This window comes from Peromyscus leucopus, chromosome 1, assembly GCF_004664715.2.
Source record: "Peromyscus leucopus breed LL Stock chromosome 1, UCI_PerLeu_2.1, whole genome shotgun sequence".
Lineage (NCBI taxonomy): Eukaryota > Metazoa > Chordata > Mammalia > Rodentia > Cricetidae > Peromyscus > Peromyscus leucopus.
Genome location: NC_051063.1, coordinates 26,009,236 through 26,036,770, shown reverse-complemented (window position 1 = coordinate 26,036,770; position 27,535 = coordinate 26,009,236). Strand labels below are relative to the sequence as shown.

The window sequence follows — 27,535 nt, the reverse complement described above, 5'->3', positions numbered from 1 at the left end:
GCGCTGGCCTGGCTTGTTACTTATTAACGCGCCCACAGCGATCTCAGACGGTTCCTTGTGTGTTTTTAGTAATTCGAACACAATGAGTTTGGTTATAATGAGAATCGTGGAGTTGCGGGCCCCGCAGGCTTGCGAAGCTATTCGCACGCGGGACGCGGGGATTCCGGGAATCCCAGGCGCCTGCGTTTTGGTTCTCCTAGACACGCCGCCGCCAGGGGGCGCTCAGACTGCGTGGCCAGAGCCGGGCCACCGCCGGGTCGCCCAGGCGGGCGAACCCCTTCCTGCCCGGAAACAAAGTGCACCTTTGTCAGCGACCTGGCGCATGTGAGCCACAGACGGCGGGAAGCGCGGAACCCCAGGGGCGCGTGTTCGCCCGGGTCTCAGTTCGCACCTGGGCCTCCCACACCAGCGTCCCGCCGTCGTGGCTTGTGCTCTACGCTTTCTGGGATCTTGGTGGGGCAGGAAAGGGACCTTCCACTCCTCCTCGGCTGAGTCGTCTTTGACTCTCCTGCTAGCAAGGCTGGGCTGCCTGGTCTCAGCGCCATATCGGATGCACTCCCGCTCCATAGTCCCTGCTTCAAAAGCGGCCCCGCCTCGTCAGGCCCCGGACTACAACTCCCAGCTATCTTGCGCCCAGAGCGTGCCGTGGGCGGTGCCTCTGAGCAGGCGCCTGCGTAGTCCGGCGGCTCGAGCCTAGAGTACCACACCCCCGGGAGGGGAACGAGGGGAGGTTGAAGCATCCGAGGCATTAAAGCATCCGCGGGAGCCGGAGGGGAGGAGAATGGAGTGACAGAGACGCGCGGAGGGTGGGGGGTGGGGGGGAGAGTGTTGAGGGAGGGGGGAGGGGGGACACAGAGGGAGGAAGAAGCAGCGGCGGCGGCTCCTCGGTGCAGAGGGGGAAACTCCGCGGGCTCCGAGCAAGAATAATGCGGTAGCAAAGCGGGCTACTTGCTCCCGGCTCTGGCATTAGCGGCGTCAGCCTGAGCAGCGGCATCACTCCAGGCGCTGACAGCCCCGGCCGGCTCCCTCGCTGACTGCCGACTGTCAATGGAGCTGGAAAACATCGTGGCCAACACGGTGTTGCTGAAAGCCCGGGAAGGTAAGCTCGGGTGGTCCGGTGTGTGCTTAGCGCATTCGCCGCGGGCAGGGGTGAAGGTGTCGAGTAGGTAGCGGTCGTGCAAGGATGCTCGCGGCGAGTTGGTGCGAGCGGTACAGCTCGGAGATCTGTTTGCAAATGTTGGGGGGGGTGGGGGCTTCTGCCCTTGAACTCAGAAGATTAGGATTGGGGCAGAGACGGTTGCAGGGACGAGTTAAGATGCTAAAATATCCTCTAGTTTCCAGCTGAATCTTAGAGATCGTGCCATCTCCCCAGCTGTTGAAAGGTCAGCTGGAAAAGCATTCTTTCAGGAGAGAGAGGCAGGAAAATGTGCCAATAAAATAGCCTCTCAAGTTGGTCCGGGATGGTTTTGGGAGTGTGAACTAACCCCCTACCTCCGGTGTGTGTGTGTAAGGGGGGGCAGGCTGAGTTGATAAAGACTATTGGTGGGAATCATCCTCTGGGAAAATTTCTTAGGGAAATCCCATCGTTGTGTGGAAGAAAGCCTTTTAAAGGCAAAGTAAGATGTTGAGGAATTAGCCAGTTTATAGAATAATGAAAAAGTGGCTTTACAAATCACTGAGAAAATAATAAAAAAATTTCAGGGTGAATTTTTGTTATTAACCACCCCCACCCCACGATAGGTAATAGTTCCGTTTTGGCTCAACTAAAGGCAAGTGTGCTGCTGTTAAATGCGTTTTGTATGTAACTTACTAAATCTCCTGCATTTAATTGTTAGGAAATATCATCTAAGTGGAGTGAGTAAGGTCTTTAGTAATACCTGTTACTATGTATTTTGACTCTTTCTTGAGCTGAAAAAGTGTGTGTTTGTGTGGGGGGGATGTCAGAAACAGATGTCCTAAAAGGTTTGTGTTGCATGAATGTAAGCATACATATTTAGGAAAACTTGGGATTTATATAACATCTCATTTGCCAAGATTTGGACTCTGGTGTGCAACCTTTTTGTAAGAAGGGGAAATTTTTTCCCTTTCCTGAGAGGAGGCTGTATTTGATATCCAGGGCAGACTGAGTAAGGTTTTTTTATTTAGAAGGACTCTCAGTAAGCAGCCCATGCCATCCCTACTTCTTAATATTTTCATTCACCCATTTTGATGAATGAATGAAGACTTTCTGGCCAGCAATAAAATGCTTCATGTTTATCCAGCCCATTCCATCACCTTCTGGCTTCTTACATGGTGTGTGGCTGGTAATTTACAACCTTCCTTGGGCTAGGTTTCAGCAGCTCATCTTGGCCTCCATGTTGCACTTTCAGGTCACTTGTCACCCTAAAGCAGCCACCTGGAAGGCTTGTTTTGGAAGTCCCCAAAGGAGGCAATGCTCTGAAAACTGAGTCGAGTTTCAAATATGCAGGTCTCTCTCCTGCTGCCATTCGCTCAACTTTTTTAGAGGGAGGACTATTATTACTATTACTAAAGGTGACTTTAGGTTCTAAGACCCTAGATTTTTGTTTTTGTTGTTTCCTTTCCTCCACTAACTTGACATGGTTAGTGAAGTAGAGCTAGGTGTGGGGTGGAGGCTCTTCACTGGGCCTAGAGGTAGAGCCTTGGAAGCCATTGCAGCCTGCCACCTCATGGTGGGATATGATGGTACATCTCAGGACGGGGGTTGGGCAAATTGATTATTTTGAAATTATTTTGATCATTGACACCTCTATTAATTCTAAAATCATTTCTTGGGGGAATCCCTGGGTATGATGGTCCTGGAGGCCTTTGCATGTTCTCCTGATTGCTCCTGTTGCTCAGGGAGACAGCTTCCTGATTTGGTAGGTTACACATTTGTTTGTTCTTCTCTCAGGAGTGACTCCTTTATATATGCTTCACTTTAAGTTGGGAAGTTTTCCCTCCTCCTCAGTTATTATTCCCCGTGTTTTTACTGAAATGAATTTACTGGCTGGTATTTTTGTGTGTCAGGTTAGAATATAGGTTTTTCTGGAGTCTTAGGGAGGAGAGCTGTGGACCGAAAGTGTATGTAGAATGATGGACTCCCATTGGGACTGAATTAATGTGATTAGAAGTGTTCAGGACTGTGCCATTTGCTTTTTCCTTTTAAAGTCTTTCAGTTTTTCTGTGGAGAGTTCAATAGATATCTCCTGGTGAGAAACAGCTCTTGAGAATGCCTTCCAAATGAGAGGGCTTTCTTTGCCTGCAAGGAAAAAGAGAGATTGACATGTGAATTATAAATTAATCATGTACATGGAAGCTTCATTTTAAAATTTGTATTTACTCCCCCCTTTATGTCTAAAGAGAATCTATAATTTTAAGTGCTTCTATTCAGTAAAGCCTGGGATTTTATTAAAGTTTTGAGCTTATCCTAATCAACATGGAGGAATCCAGAAATATACATATATTCTCTTAAGTTTTCTGTTTAAAGTCGTCATATTGAATTTAGTAATTCTCCAAATAACTGTATTATCTAGATATTCAGAAATGAATGTTTCAAGACATAGAATTCTTGCCTAGCATGCAAGACCTTGATTTGGTCCCTAGCACTCTCTCTCCATTCACAAAAAGGGAAGGAAGAAAGGAAAGAAAGAAAGGGAGGGAGAGAGGTAGAGGATGGAGAAAAGGAATAAGGAAAAGATAAAAGAAAAAGAAAAGAAAGGCAAGGATATATACATATACATATACATATACATATACATATACATATACATATATATTGCTTAGCATACACCAAGCCCTAGGTTTGATTCCTAGCATGGAATAAACTGGACATGGTTGTACATGCCTGGTCTCTGAGTTTAAGGCCTCTCATGGAGGGTTCTAGGCCAGCAAGGACTTTGCCTAGTGAGACCAACCAACCCACAAAACAAACAAATGAACTTGTTTGTTTTCTTTTCTCTTTTTTCTTCTTCTTCCTCCTCCTCCTTTTATTCTTTTCTTTAAAAAAAAAAAAATTAAGACACAGCCTCACTGTGTATCCCTGCTAATTGACTGTATAACCCAGGCTGGCCTCATAGAGAACTGCCTGCCTCTAATTTCCACCCTTGTGACAGTTGTTTTGAAATAACAAAATATGGAGATGTAAATTCAAAATGCTAAATCTACTGAATTATGTTGTGTGACTTGTTTATTTGTCCTGCTTGTGTGAGAAAGTATTAAGTTGGTTTTTAGCTTTCCTAAGGAATGGTTAAGTAACAAAGAAATAAATTGAGACAGAATTTATGCCAATTTATGAAAATGAGCTAAGTGATTAAGCTTTTAATGAAAAAGGGACCCAGATCAAGTCTTCTTCTATCTATTTACATTTCAGAATCTTGGAAAATTGGCAGGCAAGCTCCTGTTGAAATACTGGTAGAGTGAGAGTGTTTGCAGAATGCCTTTTGTGTATTTCTTTTTGGTTTATTATTGCAGTAAAAGTTCTCACCCCACCCCCACCACTACCTACAATCTAGATCTGAACAGTACTGGGTGAGAGGAACATTTCCAAGGAATTACCTTTTCTTTCTTCCCAGACTAAGTCCTTTCTGATCAATAAAGACCTTGATTTGGTCTTTATTGAATATATGTTTTTTTTTCCCTTAAATTCCTGGCAAGTGCTGGAATGTCATGACTCTGCTGTTTGTCACAATTTCTGAAAACCAGAATGTACAAGAAACCTTTCATAGATAAGACTGTGACTTTTTGCCTGTATCTGCCTGATGATCAAGATTAGGGACCTGAGAGAAGGTAAACCTTGGGGCTGGGAGAGGCCAGGGAGGCTAGTGGGAGGAAATGAGCCAACATCTAGAGCTGGGAGAAGTAGGCTTTGCTTTTGATAGGCTTGGCATTCTATAGCAAATCAGAAGCCTACTTTCCCCCTGTGTTCTTAGTTCCTGATGCTGGAGCTGAAACATGGTTGGGCTAAGTTGTCAGAAGACTGGGTATTTCTGAAGCTTGTAGTCCACAAGCACAGTTCTTCTACCCAAAGCTTCTTTCTTCAATTTGAGGATACAGAAGAGTGATAGCTTTCGTCCTGGTGGCTGGCTTGTGTGAAAGCAGCCTGGCATATTAAACACAATACTGTTAAGCTGTTAAATGAAACTGCCTCTTCGTGTAGTTTCTTTTTCAGTACCTACAACATAGAGATAGAGAAACCAAAAGCAACATTCAGAAGGCCTGCCTTTCCAATAGAAGATTTTCAAATGATGATTATGCTTCATCTAGCTGCCTGTTTTACTAAGCATCAGATAAAGGCCCACAAGACTCTCATCTTTCAGTTGTTTAGTTGCTGCTTGTCAGATTCCAAACTATAAATGATTGTAATCTTTCAGTACCCAAACTAATACTTGCTTAAGTTATGTCTTCAAAGCCAGAGCTGTTGTAGTAGCTTGCTAAACGATGGCCTTTGGGCCTGCACTGCAGGCTTTAAAAAAGCCCAAGTGGATTTCAGAAATGAGTTCTACACAAGACCGACATATTTGCCTTTTCCATGCATTGTTCAACTCTCAATCCATGCCTGGGGACTGTCAACATTATGATACTATCTAGGCTTTTAGGCATATTTAAAGTCAAGTCAATATTTGTTTCCAAAAGATTTGTGGCTTTTAAGATAAAACATAATACCTAGACTTTTTTTTTTTTTTTTTTTTTTTTGACAGATTTCCCTGCAATTCCCTGTGTAGCCCAGGCTGGCCTCAACCTTGCAGCAGTCCTCCTGCCTCAGCCTCTCAAGTGCTGAAATTACAAGTGTGAACCACCATGCCTGGTTATAACATCTAGATATTCCTAATGAAAAAGTGCTATGGTTTTGATTTATTTTTAGAAAAATGAAGATAATGTTGTTTCTTTAACTATTATTCAGACACCAGAGGACACATTCCATTTGTATAAATCATACTACTTTTTAAAAAAGAAAGCAATCACTTCCCGATTGAATCCTACTCCCATTCTCATTTTTAAGAAACCATTCTTGAATTGTCTTCCCAAACACAAGAGTTACATTGCTGTGTACATTCATTCATGAATGATTATTTTAAGGATGCATGGCAGAAGTGATGTTTTGGATATCAGCCTTGGATAAATACAATTAGAGTTGGGTTAAAAGACACAGTTGGGTCAAGGGTAGTAGTGCATGCTTTTAATCTCAGCACTCTGGAGGCAGAGGCAGGCAGATCTTTGAGTTAGGCCATCTTAGTCTATGTAGTGAGTTTCAGGCCAGCTATATAGTGAGACTCTGTCTCAAAAAAACAAAAACAAAAACAAAAAACAAAAACAACAACAAAAAACCCCAACAATTTGAGCATTTGGTTTATTTTTATTTTTATTTTGGTTGTGCTTGGGATTGAACTCAGGGCCTTGTGCTTAGGCATGTACTTTACCACTGAGATACATCTCAAATCTTTTTAGGCTCTTTAAACTAGAAAACTGGAAATGAGCAGGACTGGATGTTTTCTTTCTCCCAAAGAATTGAAGGTGATTAGGGTGCCAGCTGCAGCTGAGTAGACTGTGTGGACCCTGTTGTGCTTAGACTTTGAACAATGTCCAGAAAGACCTATATGTAATTAAAAGATGAATTTGATGCCAGGTGAAGCTCATGTCTGTAAGAGAATTACCATGAATTGGACCAGCCTACACTATTAAGTGAGATTCTGTCTCAAAAAAACAAAAACAAAATCCAAGTTTATGCTTAAGGGATGGGCTTGAAACTGGAAGAAAACTGCTGATTTTCTAGGGTGTAGTGCTTTCGTCAGGATCAGTGGTGGTGCATGTCTTTAATTCTACTACTGGTCTACATAGAGAGTTCTAGGGCTACACAGAGAAAGCCTATTTCAAACAAGCAAAAAACAATCAAAACCAAAACAAAAGAGTAGTTCTTTCAGATAGATACCACCAAGAACAAAACAGGAAAACCTTTTGGTTGAGGATGGACAAGGTCTTGTGGATATGCTGGTTGCAGTTCTAGGTTGAAAAGGCAGAGGCTGCCCTCCTTTCTGGATTTCTGTTGGGATTAAGTTGTATGCTCTGACTTGATACTGAAAGGGAAACAAAGGAGAGAGTGGGCTGGCCTTCATCCAGGTAGATATGTGGAGCTTAGGACTGACTCAGTTTATTTAGTTCAGGAATGGAGATAGTGGTAGTGGTGAGCCACCATGTTCCCCTGACCCTCTTCATATCCTGTTGGTAAATTTATCTAAATTGAGCAACTGTCTTTCCTGATTTAAATGAAGAGTATGGTATAAACACATACAGAACCTCATGTTCCTTTAAAGATTTTTAACTTATTTTCATTATTGTGGTAATATCTTACTATGTAGCTCAGGCTGACCTCAAACTCGTGATCTTCCTTCCTCAGCTTCCCAAGTGCTGGCTTTACTATGCCATGCCCGACTCCATGTACTTTCTTGAAATTTCTAATTTAAATATATATTGAAATAGTCATCTTACCAAGAGGAAAAAATACATTGTGTAAAGTGTCTTAGTTATTGTTGTATTGCTGTGAACTGACACTGACCAAGGCAGCTTATAAAAGCATTTAATTGGTAGCTTGCTTACAGTCTTAGAGGGTAAGTCACCGACCATTATTGTAGGTAGTTTAGTGGCAGCAGGTAAGCATGACACTGAAGCAATATCTAAGAGGTTTTTTGTTTTGTTTTGTTTTTTAAATTGAGGAAGGGTCTCACTATATAGCTCTGGCTGTCTGGGAATTCATTATGTAGACCAGGCTGGCCTCATACTCATAGAGTTCCCCCTGTCTCTGCCTCCCAGGTGTTGGGGGGTTGTGTACCACTATACTTGGCAAAAGCTTACATTTTATCCACAAACAGTAGGCAGAGAGACTGGGTCTGGCCTACAAAAGACTGGGCTTTTGAAACCTCTAAGTACACCCCCAGGGACACACCTTTTCCAACAAGGCCATATCTCCTAATCCTTCCTAAGTAGTCCAGCAACTGAGGACCAAGCATTCAAATATATGAGCCTGTGGGGGTCAGTCTCATTCAGACCATTATGCAAGGACAGAAGGAAAAAAAAAGAAACTTACATAGATTTCAAAGAAGTGATCTCAAATGAGGGTGAAAATGGGGCAAAGCAATTTGAAGAGTTTCTACTTCTTCTTAACAGTATAGACTGAGAAAATAAAGAAGGTAAAGATGTTGAAGTCAGCTGGGTGGTGACAGTGACCACCTTTAGTCCTAGCACTTGGGAGGCTGAGGCAGGTTGATCTCAGTGAATTCAAGGCTAGCCTGATCTACAGAGTGAGTTCCAGGACAGCCAGGACTACAGAGAGAAACCGTGCCTGAAAAACAAAACAAAAAGGATGTCAAAGTCAGCTTGTGCTTGCAACTACTTCACAGTAATTTCTCCCTAAAGACTGTTTTTGAAACCTGTTTAACAATGACTCAGTTGGGGCATACTTGCAAAGGAAGGAAAGCATTTGAAACAATAAAACAATTAGTTACTTTTTCTTTCTTATCTGAAGCAAGGAACTCTATTTGAAATGATGCCAGAGTTAGCCCGGAAGATCTTCCTGACAGAGACACTCATAAATGTGGCCACTTTTGATAGGGTTCTCTATAGCTCTAGAAACTTGTAACCTGTGGAAAAATCAATATTTTTTAAAAAGACAAGGATGAGATGAACCTCTGAGGACAGCTTCCAGGGCCTGTTCAGAAAGCAAAAGTAGAGTAACAGATAAGAACATTCCAATGTGGGTATTAGAGACTCTTCTGTCTGCCTGTTTCCGAAGAGAGGTTACTGCTGGCTTTATGTTTGGGCAAACCAAGAGGCAAGAAAGGGCATCACTGGCCCAGAGTCACTTAAGCTGCAAGTGGACCCACCATATCATTCCAAACAAATCTTTCTTCTCTTCTATGAAATAAAGCCAGACTGACTTCTTAGGGTGGTATGTTTCCTGTTTGCTCCCTCTTCTCCCCGCACCCGAGAATGGTAGCTCAGGCTGGCCTTGAACTCAGATACCCACCTGCCTCTGCTTCCTGAGTGTTGGGATTAAAGGTGTACACCACCACCACCTGTTTGCTTTTTTTTTTTTTTTTTTTTTTTAAGAAGCTCATGCTTGGCTTCATTGATTGAAGAAATTAAAAAAAAAATTACACTTCGTGTGTGTGTGTGTGTGTGTGTGTGTGTGTGTGTGTGTGTGTGTATGTGTGTATGTGTAAGTCAGAATCAGTTCTTTCCTTTTACTACGTGGGCCCTGGTGATTGAACTCAGGTTGACAGGCATGGTGGCAAATGCCTTTACTGGCTAAACCATCTTGATAACTCAAAGTTTTTTGTTTGTTTGTTTTTGGTTTTGTTTTTTTTTTTTGTTTTTTGTTTTTTGTTTGTTTTTTGAGACAGGGTTTCTCTGTAGTTCTGGCTGTCCTGGAACTCACTTTGTAGACCAGTCTGGCCTCTAACTTAGAGATCCACCTGCCTCTGTTTCTTGAGTGCTGGGATTAAAGGTGTGTGCCTCCACTGCCCTTTTTTTTTAAATTCTTGTTTTATGTGCATGGATGTTTTGCCTGAATGTATGTCTGTATATCATGTGTCATGCCTGGTGTCCAAGGAAGCCAGAAGAGGGTATAAGATCCCTTGGAACTGGAGTTACAGATGATTGTGAGCCACTATATGGGTGCTGAGAATCAAGCCCCGGTCCTTTGGAAGAGCAGCTAGTGCTCTTAACTGCTGAGCCATGTCTCCAGTCCCTAAGATATGTTTTTAAAATATAAATGCCCACAGGGTTGTAATGGTAACAAAAAGTAGGTCCGTCAGCCTAGCTGAAGAAAGGGACAAATGGGAACCATAACTTCCCACCTAGACTTTGATGTCAGTCAAGTGCCAATTTGAGATTAACTAGGTTGAGTTATTCATTGTAGGTGTTGAATGGCCAATGGGGGAATCTTTGCAGTAGGTGATTCTAGTTGAAAAGTATAACTGAAGGTTAGAAAGGTGATCCTGTCGTGAAAGTGCTTCTTTTGCATGCATGAATACCAGAGTTCAATACCCAGAACCCACATAGCAATGTCATATGTGAAGACACTAATGTCAGAGCTGGGGAGATACAGACAGTTGGAAACCCTGGGGCCTTCGAGCCAGCCAGTCTAGCCTAATTGATTAGCTCCAGGCTTAGAGAGACCCTGTCTCAAAGGAGATGGATATTGTTCTAGGGATGATACCCAAGGCTGTCCTCTGGCCTCTATATACACAGGCACATACATGTACATGCATTTGTAACACAGGTGCTAGCACATAAATAATCAGTAAAAGTATAACTGCATCACCTTGCCGGGGGTAGTATCTGTGGTTGAAGAGTGGGTGGGATATGTACAAGTATCTACATGTTCACATACATGTGGACATGTGTATGTCTATGTCTATGACTCTACCTATGTTTTCCCTCTGCCTGTGTCCTGCCTATTCACACTTCAAATTATCAGATATAGCCACTTGGTATTTTTCTTTCTTCCGGTGGGACTAGTTGCTGAAAATTGTCCCTAAAGAACAGGATATCAAAGAAGAAGGGGGTAGTGAAACGAGGGCTACATCACTGCCAGTAGTATATCCTTAGCAGAGCTGGGAGGTGGGCAGTTAGCTAGTTAGCTGGTGTGGGCTTACCGTGTTCTGTACCTGCCCTGCACACCTTTACTACTTCTTAGGTCATGCTTGTCTGTAGACTGTGCTCGAGGGTGACATCTTAGGCACATGCTCAGGTTCCTGCAGTTTTCTCTAATACAGAAGTGGAAGCTCGAGTGGGGGAGGTGAGTACCCACTCTCGTTCCTGAAACTGGAGCATGAGGTGGCCTTTCCCTCAGCAGAGCTTTGCAGGGTTAACCCCTTTTACTCTTCAACACTAACTTTATGAGTACTTGCCTACAGAGTTCTTGTCAATCTCCCTCCCTCCTCCTCCCTCCCTCCCTCCTCCCTCCCTCCCTGTGTGTGTGTGTGTGTGTGTGTGTGTGTGTGTGTGTGTGTGTGTACTCTTTGTTGCCATCCTTGGGATCAGCTAGCTACCAGATTTAGAATCCTAGCCAGAAGAAGTATGATGTCACTGCTTAATAATGAGTGACAGGAAGCCTTGTATTTACCTTTGATTTGGTATGGAGGTGTAGCTCTGAATTTACCCCCCTCAGGCAGGGGAGAGGAGAGGGATTACCCAAGTATAGGACAAAGGGAGCCTGGCCAATGTACTTGGCCTGCATAGTTGATAAAAGGTACTGTGAAACATCATATGAAATGGAATTCTATCTTGGTTGAATCTTGGCAGCACTTTTGAAGTGGAAACAGGCTGAGAAGAGTCACCAAGTGGCCAGGAAAAGTAGCTTTCAAGGACTGGTACTGAAATATGTTCTGCTTTGTCCTAATGCTGTCATTAATGTGCCCAGAACAAGTTCATTAGGTCATGTAAACAACATCCGTGAGAAGGAACCAAGCTCTAGGAATAGTGGGGAATGGAGTGAGCACAAAGAATTGAGGTGTTGACTTGATTGGCATAGGTTACTTAAGTGTCTTCCATATCCCTGGCCTAAGTGTTATGGATAGATGCACATAGGCCTGCATTCATGGTGTGTGTGTGTGTGTGTGTGTGTGTGTGTGTGTGTGTGTGTGTGATTAAAGGAGGGTGTGCTGCAGTGTTGTTGGTGTTCAAAAGAATTTCCAGAATAAGTTATGGTGCTGTGCTTCTGTTGTGGGAAGGAAAACCAGAGAGCAGAGTCCCTAAAGGAAGTAGGTGCTGGGGTTGGGGGGATAGTTTGCTGTGCAAGATGAGAACTGGATTCCCATCCAAGAACCCATGTGAAAAATGGTGAAAATCTAGGTGAGTAGTGCTAGAGAGCAGAGACAGGCAGATCTCGGGCTCACTGGCCAGCCAGCTGAGCTTAACCCTGTCTCAAAAAAACAAAGTGGACAGACTAGGCATGGTGGCACACACCTTTAATCCCAGCATTTGGGATGTAAAGGCAGGCATATCTCTAGGAGTTGGTAGCTAGCCTATTCTGCATAAGGAGTTCCAGGCAAACCAGGGCTACATAGTGAGATCCTGTCTTAAAAACAACAACAACAAGGCCCGCTGGTGGTGGTGGCACTCGCCTTAATCTCAGCACTTGGGAGGCAGAGGCAGGCAGATGTCTGTGAGTTCGAGGCCAGCCTGGTCTACAGAACTAGTTCCAAGACAGCTAGGGCTGTTACACAGAGAAACTCTATCTGGAAAAACAAACAAATAACGAACAACGAACAAACAAACGTAGTTGGAAGGTTTCTCTGGTCCCACCCTGCCCCATCACAGTCTGCATTCCTTCAGTCATGCCTGGCCTGTGGTCCCTCAGCCACTCATAAAATAATCATTCAGAGGCTTAATATTAATTATCAACTGTATGGCCTATGGCAGGCTTCTTGCTAGCTGTCTCTTATAACTTAACCCATTCTGTTAATCTATAAGTTGCCACATGACTGTGGCTTACTGGTACTTTCACATCTTGCTTCTTCTGGCAGCGGCTGGTGTCTCTCCTGACTCTGCCTTTCTATTTCCTGTCTCTCTCCTTGGATTTCCCACCTGCCTCTAAGCTGCCTTGCCATAGGCCAAAGCAGCTTATTTATTAACCAATGGGAACAGCATATATTCACAGCATACAGAAAGATATCTCCCAGCACTTCCCCTTTTTATCTAATCAAAAAGGAAGGTTTTAGCTTTAATATAGTAAAATTATATATAACCAACAGTTATCAAGTAAGAATTATAGTTACAATTTCTAGTCTATTTATACTTGGCAAAATTAAAGAAAATATTTTATTATCTATCCTGTATTTGTGAGTCTAAAGTTTTGTATCTAATTTATCTTTTATCATGACCAAGGAAAATTATAACTAGTCTTCAATTACATCAAAGACCTCAGAAGGATATGATATTACCTAAGTAAACAGGAAGAGCATTGCAAGCAACTTCCAAAAATCTAGAATGACAGAGACAGCTGGCTGCCTGGACAGTCACCCAAAGTTCCTCTGCAATGTTGGGGCATCCATCTTCAGCCTATAGGCCTGGAGTTTCTCAGTTGCTTCTCCCTATGTCCTGCAGAATAGGTGTCAGTGAGGTGAGGTTAGCTTAGCTTGTGACTTTTCCTATTTCCCTGATTTCTCAGGTTTTCACCCTTATATCTGGCTCCGTGTTTTTTTTTATTTAATAAGACCGTTTAGCAATTCATCTACAAATAACAACCCAAAACAACAGTAACAACAATAACAACAACAACAAAAACAAAACAAAAACAAAGTAGATGGCACCTGAGGTTGACCTCTGTTCTACACACACACACACACACACACACACACACACACACACACACACATACACATACACAGACACACAAAAAGACTTCATGTCACAGCATAGTAGATGATAAATTAGGAAATGTTTCACCATGGTGAAGAAAGATTACATAAGTGTAGAGGGCCAATAGGAAAATGTTTTCCAAATGTTTGTCTTAACTGTGAAAAATGTTTGGCAAGATCACCCTTCCCCCTGAGTTGGAAGTGGTTTGTTTTCGTTGTTTTCACAGAAATAAATATTTGCATTCGACCAAATGTTCAGGGCAAATAGTTGTCTCTGGTTCTGAGCCGTGTTAGTTGAAGGAGTTGCTTCATGCTGACAACCTCATCTCTCTTTTGGCCAGATCAAAGGTAACCTAGGATGGGATCTTTACATGCTTGTCATGTCACTACTAGAGTGAGACTGAACAGAAAGGAAATAGGAAGCTAGGCAGTGATTCTTCTAGAGATAGGGTGGCTGAGACCTGGTACTTGAAGGATGGCTTTCTGCTCACGGGCAGCAAGGCTGGATCCAATTAAGACAGGGAAGTGTATGCTAACTCAGAGGAAAAGTTTCTAAACAGTAAATTCTGTAATTTCTCTGAAGAGGAGGCCAGCATGATGGAGCTTTATGGATGATGCCAGACCCTGTGATATATAATAATTAGTAACCACCAGTTATTCCACCACATACTCATTCCTCAAACCACTAACGATTGCCTGGGATGGAGTGCACTGGCCCTAGATACTTGCCCCAGATGTCTTCCCATCAGTAGTATTCAGTTAGAGGGAATAAACAAACAAACAAAAAACAAAGCTGAGTTTAGTGACACACAGCTTTTTAATCTCAGCACTTGGGAGGCAGAGAGAGGCAGGCAGATCTCTGTAAGTCTGAGGCCAGCCTGGTCTACATATTGAGTTCTAGGACAGCCAGAGCTACGTAGTGAGAGCCTGTCCAAACAAACAAACAAATGGAAAATCCAAACCCAAAACAAAACAAAACAAAACAAAGCAAAACAAAACAAAAAAAACAACAAAGCTTAGTTCTCTACAACAGATAGCAAAATGTCAATTCAGAAAGGAAAGGCTGGATGTCCTCAAATGATTGAATGTGTTACTAAGGTGAGGATGAGTGTTTGGATACTATTGAAGCACATCTCTTGGGTTACTCTTTAGTAATGGTTGGGGAGCTGATGGTTTTATATCATGGTGTTTGGGGTTCTTGCTAATTATTTTCTTTTTTGTCAGTTTAAAAACATTTCAGGAATGATTTCCAAGAAGATAGGGTTTGAGGGGCTCAGGCTGGGTCAAGTCCTTCCTCATTAAGTACTAATAAGTGAACCTTGGCTGCTGTGGGTGGGCCTCTGTACATTAAGTACCTTCCTAGCATAAAAAAGAAGGAGGGTAGTGGAAACAGAGTTCTGTGCACTAGGCATCATTATAGCCTCTGAGGGAAGGAAAGAGTGGACAGTGGACTTAGCCTTTCTAAGAAGTCAACCCACACATTTATTGATATTATTGTTGTTATTATTATTATTATTATTATTATTATTGTGTGTACTATGGGAAGTCAGAGGACAACTTAGGGCAGTTCTTTCCTTCTACTCTGTGGGTCCTGGTATTTGAACTTTGTTGTCAGGCTTGGTGACCAGTGCCTTTATCCTTGGAGCCTTCTTGAGAGCCTAGGGTATCTTCCTTCTAAAGCAGCCTGTGAGAATCTAGAATTGTCTAGGAGACAAATCTCTAGGAATGTCTGTAATGAGGTTTCTAGATTAGATTAATTGAGGTGGGAAGACCTGCCCACTTGGGGTGATACCATGTCATGGGCTGGAGAAAGTGAGCTAAGTACCAGCATTCCTCTCTCTCTGTTCTCTGACTGTAGTGCATTGTGATTAGTTGCTTCATAGTCTGCCACCATGACTTACCCACTGATGTACTACTGAACTATGAGCCAACATGAACCGTTCCTTGGGCTGAGAGTGTAGCTCAATCAGAGTGCTTGCCTTGCATACACAAAGCTCTGGGCTTAATCCCCAGCACCATATAAAACTGGATGTGGTAGCACTCTAGTAATCTCCCACTGAGGAGGTAGACGCAAGAGGATTGGAAGTTCAGTGTCATTCTTAGTTACACAGCAAGTTTGAAACTAACTTGGACTATTTTGTAAGGCCCTCAAATTTGATACCAACTTGGGATATGTATGACCCTCTTTTAACAAACAAGCAAACAAGAATGAACTCTAAGAACAACCTACCAACATTAATAAACCACCACACCCTCCTACCTTAAGTTACTTTTGTTAGGTATTTGATAACAGCAATGAGAAAATAATTAAGATTCTATTATTTTGGGGATGGGGCTGGTGGCACATGCTTTTAATTGCAGCACTGGGGGTCATGGGTAGACAGGTGGTTCTCTGAGTATGAGGCTAGCCTGATCTACAGAGTGAGTTCTAGGATAGACAGGGCTATACAGAGTAACTCTGTCTTGAAAAACAAAAAATAAACAAAAAAACCCAACCCAAACCAAACAAAATTACCAAGCCTTTTTTGACCATTGTTTTTTGTTCATCTTTCCTGTTTCATGAATCCTGTGATTTACTCTTCTCCATCCTTACAGGTGTAGACTCAGACTCAAGAGGTAAATGATTTATACCAGAACACCCTGCTAGTTCATAGCCTGGAGCCTGTGCCTTCATGTCTGATTCTCTTTCTGTATTGTCACAGCTGCTCTTCTCAGTCACCTGTCTAGCTATTCAGGACATCAGCACTACCATACATGGGACATTAAACATTGAATTGAGTGTATAGTTGTGACTCACTATGTAATAGGAGCCATTCGAACTCATTTTTAAGGTTTTAGACAATACTTGCTTTCTTATGAAAATTTAAATGAGGCAAAGCATCAGTGAGCAATTAAAACTTATCCTATGTATACCTGCTGCCAGTCCCATCACTGAGGCCACTCAGAGGTGATATGAGGTAGCTTTTATTTTATTTAAAAAAAATGTGTTTTTTGTTTTGTTTTTTGAGACAGGGTTTCTCTGTGTAGCTTTGGAACCTGTCCTGGAACTCGATTTGTAGACAGGCTAGCTTTGAACTCACAGAGATCTGCCTGCCTCTGACTCCTGAATCCTGAGATTAAAGGCACGTGCCACCACAGTCCGGTCTTATTTAAAACATGTTTTTCATGAATATATATTTATATATGTCAGGTCAGCCTTGGGTGTCATTCCTCAGGCATCACCCACCTTGGTTTTTGGAACAGGGTCTCCCACTAGTTTGGAACTCACTAAGGTAGGCTGGCTGGCCAGAGAAGAACCCTGGTTACCCTCGTGTCTCTTCCTTCCCAGCCCTGGAGTTACAAATGTTTGCCACTGTTGTTGGCTTCTTTCTCCCCTCCCTTCCCTCCCCTCCCCTCTCCTCTCTTCCCCTCCCTTCCTTCCTTCTTTATTTCTTTATTTATTGAGACAGGGTCTCTCTATATGGCCCTAGCTGTCCTGGAATTTGCTGGCTTCAAGCTCACAGAGATCTACCTGCCTCTGCCTCCACCTTCTCAGTGCTGGGATTAAAGGCATGAGCCACTATGCATGGCCTTTACTGGCTTTTTAAACGATAGGATCTGGGGATTGAATGCCAGTCCTCATGTTTACAAGGTAAGTACTTTATGGATGAAATTATCTCCCTACACTCCCTCCCCCAAAGGCAGCTTTTAGGTGGTCATGTTCCCAGCACTCGGTACATAGACACAGAAGCACTGAGTAAGAATATTGAGATATTTTTCATGCAAATGGTTTCTCCCATTCATGCTGTTCTGCAGCTGTTTTCAGTCAACAGCATGTTGCAGAGATTTCTCATTCTGTGTTTACAATTCCTCATTAAATGAATGGGTGTTGGGAAAAACTGTCTTCAGAATCTGAGTGTTTCAATGGAGTGCTGGGTATTTTCTGACAGACCCTTTAGGGGTTATCCATTTTTAAAGAAGTGTCTTTGGTTGCCTTTGACTGGTTTTGTATCTAAACCCCCATTTGGGCTTTCCAAATTTCAAGTATCATTAGTGTAGGAATAGCCTACCTATTGTAATCTTTCAGCATTTATTTTAAAGATTTATTTCCCCCTCCATGGGAATTCCTGTCTAGTAACATCCTCTCCTGTGGGAAGAATAGTTGTAATTTCTGTAATGGAGTTAAGTGACCTGAGAGTTGTTCAGAGCACATTTTCTTATGAGAAAGGGGAGTGATACCTGTGATGTGACATTTTTGAGAGCTTTGGGATTTAACATCCCTTACCTCTATATAATTAGTCATCTTTCCTTACAGTATTCAAAGCTTGGATTAGAGAAGTCAAGGTTAAGTCAAAAGACTACTTGCCCATGTCTTTGAACGTGTAAACAGACAGGAAATGCAAGCTTGGACAACAGACCCACAGCTTTCATTATTTCATTTTATTTATTTGTGTGTGTGTGTGTGTATGAGAGAGAGAGAGAGAGAGAGAGAGAGAGAGAGAGAGAGAGAGAGAGAGAGAGAGAGAGATCAAGAGAGAGAGATCGAGCGAGCCACAGCGTGTTTATGGAAGAGAGGATAATCTCCTACCTTGTTTTTGAGGCAGGGCCTCTTGTTTCTGCAGGGTTACTCTAGCCTACCTGGCCCATGAACTTCTGCCAAGTCTCTTGCCTTTGACTGTTATCTTGCAGTAGGAATACAGGGATTATAGGTGTGTGCCACTGAATATATCTTTTTAAAGGAGGTTCTAAGGATTTGATTGCGATTGTCAGGCTTGTGTTACCTGGTAAGTCATCTCCCTGACCCTGATCCCATGTCTTTTCATGGTGGGCCATCATATATCCCTTGTTTATTTATTTAGACAGAGTTTTACTATGTAACCCAGGTGGCCTTGAATTCTACATAGCACTGGCTGGCCTCAAACTTGAGATGCTCTTGCTCCAGCCTCCACCTCTGGAATTACAGGCATAAGCTACCATATATAGTTTATTTTTCTCACCATTAATCATCACTACCATCCTGTGAAGTATACCTGGGAGATGTGGTTGGTATTAAAATTCCAAGCTGGAAGCCAGGTGTGATGGCACAGGCCTTTAATCCCAGCACTCAGGAGGCTGAGACAGGTGGATCTCTGTGAGTTCAAGGCCAGCCTGGTCTACAGAGTGAGTTTCAGGACAGCCAGGGCTACACAGAGAAACCCTGTCTCAGAAAAACAAAAACAAAAACAAAAACAAAAACAAAAACAAAAAACCAAACCAACCACCAAACAAAAAACAAGTTGGGCTGGGTGATAGTGCGTGTCTTTAATCCCAGCACTTGCGGGGAGGGGAGGAGGCCAGGCAGAGGCAGGCAGATCTCTGAATTTGAGGCTAACCTGAACTATAGAGCAAGTTTCAGGACAGCCAGGGCTGCACAAAGAAACCCTGTCTGGATAAACAAAAAACAAAAGAAACAAAAAAAAAATTTTTTTTCCAAGTAGGGAAGGAAATTAAGCTCAGAGAGGTGAAATGATTTTCTAGGATTTCACAGCTAGGGTGTCCCCTTCTTCCTCTAGTGCAGTGGTTCTCCTTTTAGGGTTGAATGACCTTTTCACAGGGGTTGCCTAAGACCATTGGAAAATACAGATATTTACATTACAATTCATAATAGTAGCAAAATTACAGTTATGAAATAGCAACAAAAATAATTTTATGGTTGGGAGTCACCACAGCATGAGGAACTGTATTAAAGGGTTGCAACATTAGGAAGGTTGAGAACCACTGCTCTAGTCCTAACCCACTTCATGGTTCCCACTGTAGATGTAACTAACCGTCTTATTAAATAAGAAACACAGAGCCAATACAGAGATGAAAGCCAAGAGGTCAGAGCAATAACTAAGAGCTAAAAACCTTACCCTTCACTTTCACTGTTGTCCTACCTCTCCGAAAGAGACCTACTTCCTGTGTCTGTCTTTTTTTTTTTTTTTTTTTTTTTTTTTTTTTTTTTTTTTTTTTTTTTTTTAGCAGTTTTCTGTGTAGCTTTGCGCTTTCTGAATCATTGTAGCCGGCTCCCGAACTCACAAAGATCCCCTCCTCTGCCTCCCGTGCTGGTGGCGTCGCCCCCCCCCCCCCTGTTTTTAATAGAGTTTCTGTTCTGCCTTCTCATTGATTGTAAACCCAGCCACATGACCTCCTAGTCACCACTGCCTGTCTGTACAGACCTCCAGGTCTTCTATGGTTGGTACTGAGATTAAAGGCGTGTGTCTCCAATGCTGGTTGTATCCTTGAACACACAGAGATCTACCTAGCTCTGCCTACCAAGTGCTGGGATTAAAGGCGTGCACCACCACCGCCCAGCTTTCACTATGGCTTGCTAATAGCTCTGACCCCCAGGCAACTTTATTTATTAACATACAAATAAAATCACATTTCAGTACAAATAAAATATCACCATATTTCCCCTTTTCTATTTTAATAAAAAGAAAAAAGGAAAAAGGTTATAACTAACATAAGAAAAACTATATACAAAAGTACAATAACTGTATACAATATATACAAGTAATAAATACCTAACCACATTGGGCACCAGATGTAGAGGGAATCTTAGAAGGTCTTATTAATAAAATCAAACCCAGGCAGGTATTGGGGTGAACGCTAGAAAATCAGAGAACCAGAACAAGCTACAGCTACCTCACCTGGCCACTTCTCAGCTGATCTTGTTTCCTCAGACTGGAAGTCTGTGTCCTCATCCTAGTGGCTCTCAGCTGAACTGCTGCTGAAAGCCTGAAGCTTAACCAGCTAAAAGCTTCTAGTTTCTGATCCTCATGCCTTATATACCTTTCTGCCTTCTACCACCACTCCCTGGGATTAAAGACGTGTGTCACCATGCCTGGCTGTTTCCAGTGTGGCCTTGAACTCACAGAGATCTAGAGGGATTTCTGTCTCTGGAATGTTAGGATTAAAGGTGTGAGTGCCACCATTTTCTAGCCTCTGTATCTAGTGACTGTCTGTTCTCTGACCCCAGATAAATTTATTAGGGTGCACAATATTTTGGGAAACACAATACCACCACATCCCACCTTATGACTCTTGTTTTCCCTGTATGGTTCACAACTTTTCCTACCATAGGGGTAGAGGGAGAATAAATGTATCACAACTGGGATTAGAAACTGTCTCAAGGATTGGGCGCCTTTTCCTAATCCTTTCAGAGATGTTTGTGGGCTGGTGTAAGCTCCACTTACATCTTTTATGCATGACTTCATTTGTATAGTATTTTCTTCTATGGGATTTTGTGGTTCTTCCATTGCTTGTTACTGCTTTGATTGAAAGTTTGCATGTGATTTATGCAGGCAAGGGTGATAAGATTCCCACCTGGAGAATTAAAAGCTTGGCATGAGGCAGAGGCCAAAGCCTAGGTCTTTGATAACTCTGTAGCTGTTGGCAGGAGTGACACTTTTCTTCCCAGAAGCATTTGTAGGCATGTGAGTTAGCACTCTGGCACTCAGTAGACTATGTGGAGAAAGGCCATGGATGTGGTGTAGACCTAATGTCACCATTGAATGCCAGAAGGAGCCCAGCATTGCAGCCAGCACCTTTCCTCCCTAGAGAGGGATCTGAGGTACAAAGCAGCCCATTAAGATGGCAATGCCAAGACAGAAGCAATCTCAGCCAGGTTCTAAAGCTCAGTGTCTGCCACCTAACCAATTCCTGAGCTGGGCTGGTCCCTCTGGAGCTTCTGTGACAATGGACATGAACAGGCAAGTTAGAACAACAGAAATGTATTCCTGCACAGTGCTGTGGATATCGCTCTGTATAAATAAAATGCTGATTGGCCAGTAGCCAGGCAGGAAGTATAGACAGGACAAGCAGAGAAGAGAATGCTGGGAAGTGGAAGGCCGAGGCAGAGAGATGCTGCCAGCTGCCGCCATGGAAATCGAGATGTAAGGTACTGATAAGCCACGAGCCACGTGACAACTTATAGACTAGTAGATATGGGTTAATTTAAGATATAAGAACTAGATAACAAGCCTGCCATGGCCATACAGTTTATAAGTAATATAAGTCTCTGTGTGTTTACTTGGTTGGGTCTGAGCAGCTGTGGGACTGGCGGGTGAGAGAGATTTGTCCTGACCGTGGGCAGGGCAGGAAAACTCTAGCTACAGCACAGCTCTAGAGGCCAGAAGTCTAGTATCAAGTATAGGCAGGCCACCCTCCCCTGGAAGGTGCTAGAAGGATCTGTTCCAGGCTTCTCTCCTTAGCTTGTAGATGGCCATCCTCTCCCAGTGACTCTTCTATGACCTCCCTCTTTGTGTATGGTTCTCTATCCAGGTACCCCCTTTTGTAAGGATACCAGTCATATTGGATCTCAGCATATCCTGAAGACTTCATTGGGACTGCTGGTCTCTGTAAAGGCTCAATTTCCAAATAAGGAAACATTCTAAGGTTCTAGGGGTTAGGACTCCAACACATGAATCTCGTAGGAACATAGTTGAACCCTTAACACAGGTCTTGCTCATGTACTTGTTAGAAGCTATTGGAGAAACCAGGTACCTGTGTTTGACCCCTCTTCCCCCAGGGTGGTTCTGTGAGCAGCCACTACCAGGGAACGTCACAGCCTGTCACTCTCTATTACCTGAGACCCTCCTGGAGCTTCTGATCCAGCCTGGTCCTATAGCAGGACTCTGCTGTGCATTGAGAGGGCAACTGGTGCCTGCTGTCTGCTTATACCTTTCCAGTGATGGGAACTACACCCTCTCTCAGCAGACTATCCCTTTGTGAGCTCCTGGATTTAAAAAAAGAAACAAACAAAAAAAAAAAACAAACCAAAAACAACAACAACAACAGAAAAAAACCCAATGGTTTACCCAGGAAATTGCAAAAATTCCCTGAAGGCTGAGACTGAGGCTTAAAAAAATATTTATCTCTTTTGGCCCTACTAGGTACTAAAGATGTTCCAAGTCTGCCTGTGAAGGCCAGTTATATACCAGGCACAGCATCAACCATTAGGTTCTGACTCTGTTCTTTGGCGACATGGCAGGTGATGCTCTATCTACCCTTTACTAAGGATACCTTCTAAGAGCAGACACCTGCCATGTCTGCTGCAGGGAAGACTGAATAAATTACTTGTTGTCATGACAAAATATCTGATAGAAGCAATGCAAAGGATAGGAGAAGTCTTTATTTTGGTTCAGGGTTTAACTTAGGGTACAGTTTGTTATGATGGGAAAACTGTGACTGAGATCATGGTAGTAAAAGTGTATGGCTGGGATTCTACATCCTGATGCTAACACTTACTTGGATGCTTCCTTTCCCCCTTTTTATTCAGTCTGGGGCCTCAACTCATGGAATGATGCCACCAACATTCAAGGCAGATTTCCCCCACACCTGTTCAGTTAATCCTCTTTGGAAGTACCCTCACAGAGGCTCCAAAGGTGTGCCATTAATCCTCAGGCCATTTCTTTTAAAGGTTTTATTTCTAATTAATTAATTAATTAATCTTTTTTTTTTTTTTTTTTTTTTTTTTTTTTTTTTTTTTTTTTTTTGGTTTTTCGAGACAGGGTTTCTCTGTGTAGCTTTGCGCCTTTCCTGGAACTCACTTGGTAGCCCAGGCTGGCCTCGAACTCACAGAGATCCACCTGCCTCTGCCTCCCGAGTGCTGGGATTAAAGGCGTGCGCCACCACCGCCTGGCAATTAATTAATCTTTTAAAGTTTATTTATTATGTACAGTGTTCTTCCTGCATGTATACCTGCATACCAGAAGAGGGTGCCAGATCTCATTACAGATGGTTGTGAGCCACCATGTGGTTGCTGGGAATTGAACTCAGGACCTCTGGAAGAGCAGCAGTGCTCTAAGCCATCTCTCCAGTCCCAAGGTTTTATTTATTTATTTTTTATAGATGTGTGTGTGTGTGTGTGTGTGTGTGTGTGTGTGTGTGTGTGTGAGAGAGAGAGAGAGAGAGAGAGAGAGAGAGAGAGAGAGAGAGAGAGAGAGAATATGAATATGTATGTGGGTGCCTGCAGAGGCCTGAAGAGGGCATTGGATTCTCAGGAATTGGAGTTATAGGTGGTATTAAGCCACCTAATATGGATGCTGGGAATCAAACTCTGATCTGTAAGAGTAGCAAGTTTTTTTGTTTTGTTTTGTTTTGTTTTTTTCAAGACAGGGTTTCTCTGTGTAGTCCTGGCTGTCCTGGAACTCACTCTGTAGATCAGTCTGGCCTCAAACTCAGAGATTCACCTGCCTCTGCCTTCTGACTGTTGGGATTAAAGGTGCCACCACACCTGGCCTCTTACTTCTTTTTTCTCCTCTTCCTCTTTCTTCCTCCTTCTTCCTCCTCCTTTCTTCCTCTTCCTTCCTCTTCCTTTCTCTTCCTTTTTGAAACAAGGTCTTTCTACACAGACCTGGCTGTCCTGGAACTCACTATGTAGTCCAGATTAACCTTAAATTCAGTAGAGATCTTCCTGCCTCTGTCTCAGGATTCTGGGATTAAAGACATGTGCAATGGCCCGCTTCAAGGAAATACTCTTAACCATTGAGCTATCTATCTAGCCCCCACCTGGTATTTCTTAATCTAATCAAGTAGACAGTAGAAACGAATAATTATAGGGACTAAAGCTAGAGCACCTGTCCCCAGATGCCCAGGCTGTGGTTTTACTGGGTATCACTGTCCATTAACAGACACTTTCATTTTAGGACCACAATCTGCTGACAGTGGCAATGGTGGTGTCTGGCAAGCTCAAGAATGTGGGGGTTTAATAACTTGACATAAGTGCGATCTAGACACCCACTGTTTTTCTTTTTGAGGTAACATGGTATTTTTTTCCTGTTAAATATACTCAGCTAATATATTTCAATTCCCACTGAAAGTATTATTGATAGCTCTGTGAAAATTTGATGGGAGAATGTGCTATCAACATGATGTTTGTCCATAGGCATACAGCTTCAATTCTCTGAGCCAAACTTATCCCAGTCCTATAAATGTACATGTCAGTCCCAGTGGTCTCTGGGGCTCATTTCACTCTTCCAATCTTGAGAATTTGTTAATCCAAATTCATTATTGGCACTTATAGTAATGTTTTTTAATTAAATTTTAAAACTTTTATTTTATGTGTATTTACTTGGTGTTTTGCCTGCATGTATGTCTGTGGAGGCCAGAATAGGATGTCAGATCCCTATTGGAGTCACTAGCAGATTTGAGCTGCCAAATGGTTCCTGGAGCTTTGAAACCCCATCCTCTAGAAGAGCAGCTAGTGCTCTTAACCACTAAACCATATCTCCATCCCTCACTGATAGTAATTAAACTGTGGGTATCTCCTAATTGAATTTCAAGAGCAGGCATTATACATGAAAATAAAAATTATCCCTGAGGGCAGAGAGCTATGAGGAGTTATATGTGTAATAGAAACAAACAGGATAAAAATCTACTCTGCTAATTTAACTGCCACCTGAACTCTAAGAAAGGGCAGTGCATAATTCTTGTATTTTCTTTAGTGAATCATAGAAGGAAAACTAAATAAAAATAAACAGTTTGATTGTTCTGTACTGTATTATTCTAATAATCTGTCTTCCTGGAAAATTTAAAAATATACAGTCCTTAATCTGGTTAAAGAAAACAGTAAGTAAATATTTTTGAAAAAAAAAATGCAAGAATTTTCCATCCAAACACAAGCAATGGAAATACTGCCATGTGAACTTGAAGGCATCCCCCCAAAACTCAGATAAAGAGGTAATGCCTGCTTTTCAAGCTGTTTGGGGACTCTTGTCACCCACAAGAGAAAAAGCAAGAAATTTGAATGGTACTATAGAACACTCTCAAGGCTCTTGACATCCTGCCTCACCCCTGCACAGGTTGGTCTAGACACTGCCTTATATTGGCAGGTAATGCTAAACGGTGGTGTACTCCTTTTATCCCAGCACTCAGAAGGCAGAGGCAGGCAGATCTCTGAGTTCTAGGCTAGCTTGGTCTATATAGTGATTTCTAAGGTAGCTAGTGCTGCACAGAGAAACCCTGTCTTGAAAAACCAAAATCAAAACAACAACAAAAACCATCACAAAAAATCCAAAATACCATCTTGGCGGGTGACACAGATTTCAGGCCAGGGCTTTGGACAGAACAGTTGGTGCTCTTTTACATAGTTCTTTGCAGCTGGAAGTTGTGGTTGGAAATCACTCAGTTCTGGCTTTTTTCAGTGACATGCCTAAGGAAGGCTACAGGCTGATGGCACAGCCTGTCTTGTCTTTATCATCACTCAGGGATAAGGCCTTGTTGATTATAGACATCCAATAACAACAATGGGGATGGAATCATCTGGATTCAGACCCAAGTGGGAGTAAAAGCTTAGCATAGAGTAACACAAACATTTCAGATCTTCATCTGCTAAGCCAAGGATTCAGGAAATCATTCTTTGGTCTCACTTTTGACTACTTGAGTTGATGGAATGTGTGAACAGGCCCTTAAACTTCAAGTGTTCACTTGATCTTTGGGAAAATCCTTTAGTGAATGAATGAATATTTTGTGTACGTGTGTGTGTGTGTGTGTGTGTGTGTGTGTGTGTGTGTGTGTGTGACCATGAGTTTGTGTGTGCCACAGTGTGCATGTGGGGATCAAAGAACAACTTTTGGGGAGTTGGTTCTCTCCTTCCCCTGTTTGAGGCAAAATCTCGTTTCTTCTGCGGTAGTAGGTATTCTAGGATAACTGGCCCACAAGTTGCCGGTGGATTCTTCTCTCTCTGCCTCCCATCTCTCTGTAAGAGTGCCAGGATTATAGGTGCATAACCCCATATCCAGTTTCTTATGTGGGTCTCTGGAAATCAAACAAAGGTCATCAGACTTGTGTAACAAGCATTTTTATTCTCAAAAATTCTTTATTATTTTTCTTGATGCATAAAGCAGACAGAAAATTTGAAATTGGTGAGTGGAGTGCAATAAGGAAGAATGGATGGAACCTGCACAGGGTCAATATTGCCTCCTTGGCACTCATTTGTTAGGCTGGGTTCCACTTGGTGTGCAGGTGCATGCTTGCTTTTCTGTAACTAACATCACATACTTTATTTTATAACAAAATGACAGTTAGTAGGAGGTGAGCACCAACTTTTCAGTAAAGCTGGGGAGCTGATGAAGAAAGAGTGACATTTAGAAACTAGAATGTGCTATAGAGAATAGGTTCCATGAGTGCTATCTAGTAAACACAGGAATGACTGATGATCAGAGATGCTTTGGGATGTTGAAATGAGATCTAACCATCATGCTGATAAGATTTAAGACTTTCTGGGTATAAACACTGGGAAAGCACTTCAGGAATGCTAAAACAGATACTGCCCTTCCCTTCAGACATTCCACTCTAATTGAAGGCAAGGCAGCTACTTCACCAAGTTCATCATAGACTCTAGTCACAAAGGCTGACTTGATAAAGGATAGTAGTCAGCAGAGGCTTCGACAGAAAAATGGACACCAGTGGCTGGTGGCAATGATGCACCATCCACAGTCCTGCTACCAGGTGCATGAACAAGGAAGGCTTCATAGTGACAGGTGTGAATTTCCCTACAATTTGATGTACTAGTGATCATTGAAGATCCATCAGAGGCTGAAGTGCTCTCTCAAGGTTTGAGCTTGGGTGTGGCTCTACAGGCTGTGAATGGGCAGATTCCAGAGTGAAGTGACTGGATGGAGTGTGGTGGGTAAAACAATGTGGGGATAACTGGGGGAATAGCTTGAGGTAGCTTTGTTGCCCTGGTATGTGGGAATAGTTGAGGGGGACAGGGAGTGGGCAGACTGGAGAAGAAGAGGGTCTCATGGGGAAGCCTTCTGAATGCCAGGCTGAAAAGTTGGGAGTTCCTATTTTAGGCAGAAGGGAGTCTTTGAGTGGGGAAGTGTGATATTCCCTAAACTTGAAGACAGTAGATCAGGTAGCAGAGGCTCTGTATTGTAATGAACAGTGAGTTCTGAGAAGCATCTGGAGGTCCAGGATCTGCAAAAGAGGACTGAGTCAGTGAGAGTAGCTTTGGGGAGGTTGAATCTACCTAACTTGGCACCTTTGGGATGTGGAGGTAGATAGAAAGATAAACTATGAAGAGTGGCTTAGAGATGTTGCTGGCTTTGGGGATAGGCGTAAGCTTGTTTTGGGTCTCTCTGAGTGATGGGTTGATGAATGTGGAGCTTGAGGGATGTGGGGTGTTCAGGCAGAGGCAGGAACATAACAGCAGCACCAAAGAATCTATGAGCACC

General features: G+C 42.8%; 1 protein-coding gene across 4 annotated transcripts in view; it reads left to right on the top strand.

Annotated features, from left to right (window-relative positions):
- The first annotated feature begins 254 nt into the window (after positions 1-254).
- Grk5 (G protein-coupled receptor kinase 5) overlaps positions 255-27,535 on the top strand; it is a 213,559-nt gene continuing 186,278 nt past the window's right edge. For 3 of the 4 annotated variants that reach the window (XM_028860757.2, XM_037205622.1, XM_028860758.2), the window contains exon 1: positions 839-1,099. In XM_028860757.2, coding sequence (XP_028716590.1) covers positions 1,048-1,099 — 52 coding nt within the window. In that variant the 5' untranslated portion in view covers positions 839-1,047. Of the gene's footprint in view, positions 1,100-27,535 lie in introns of all 4 variants that reach the window. The other variant, XM_028860756.2, reaches the window with a different exon arrangement.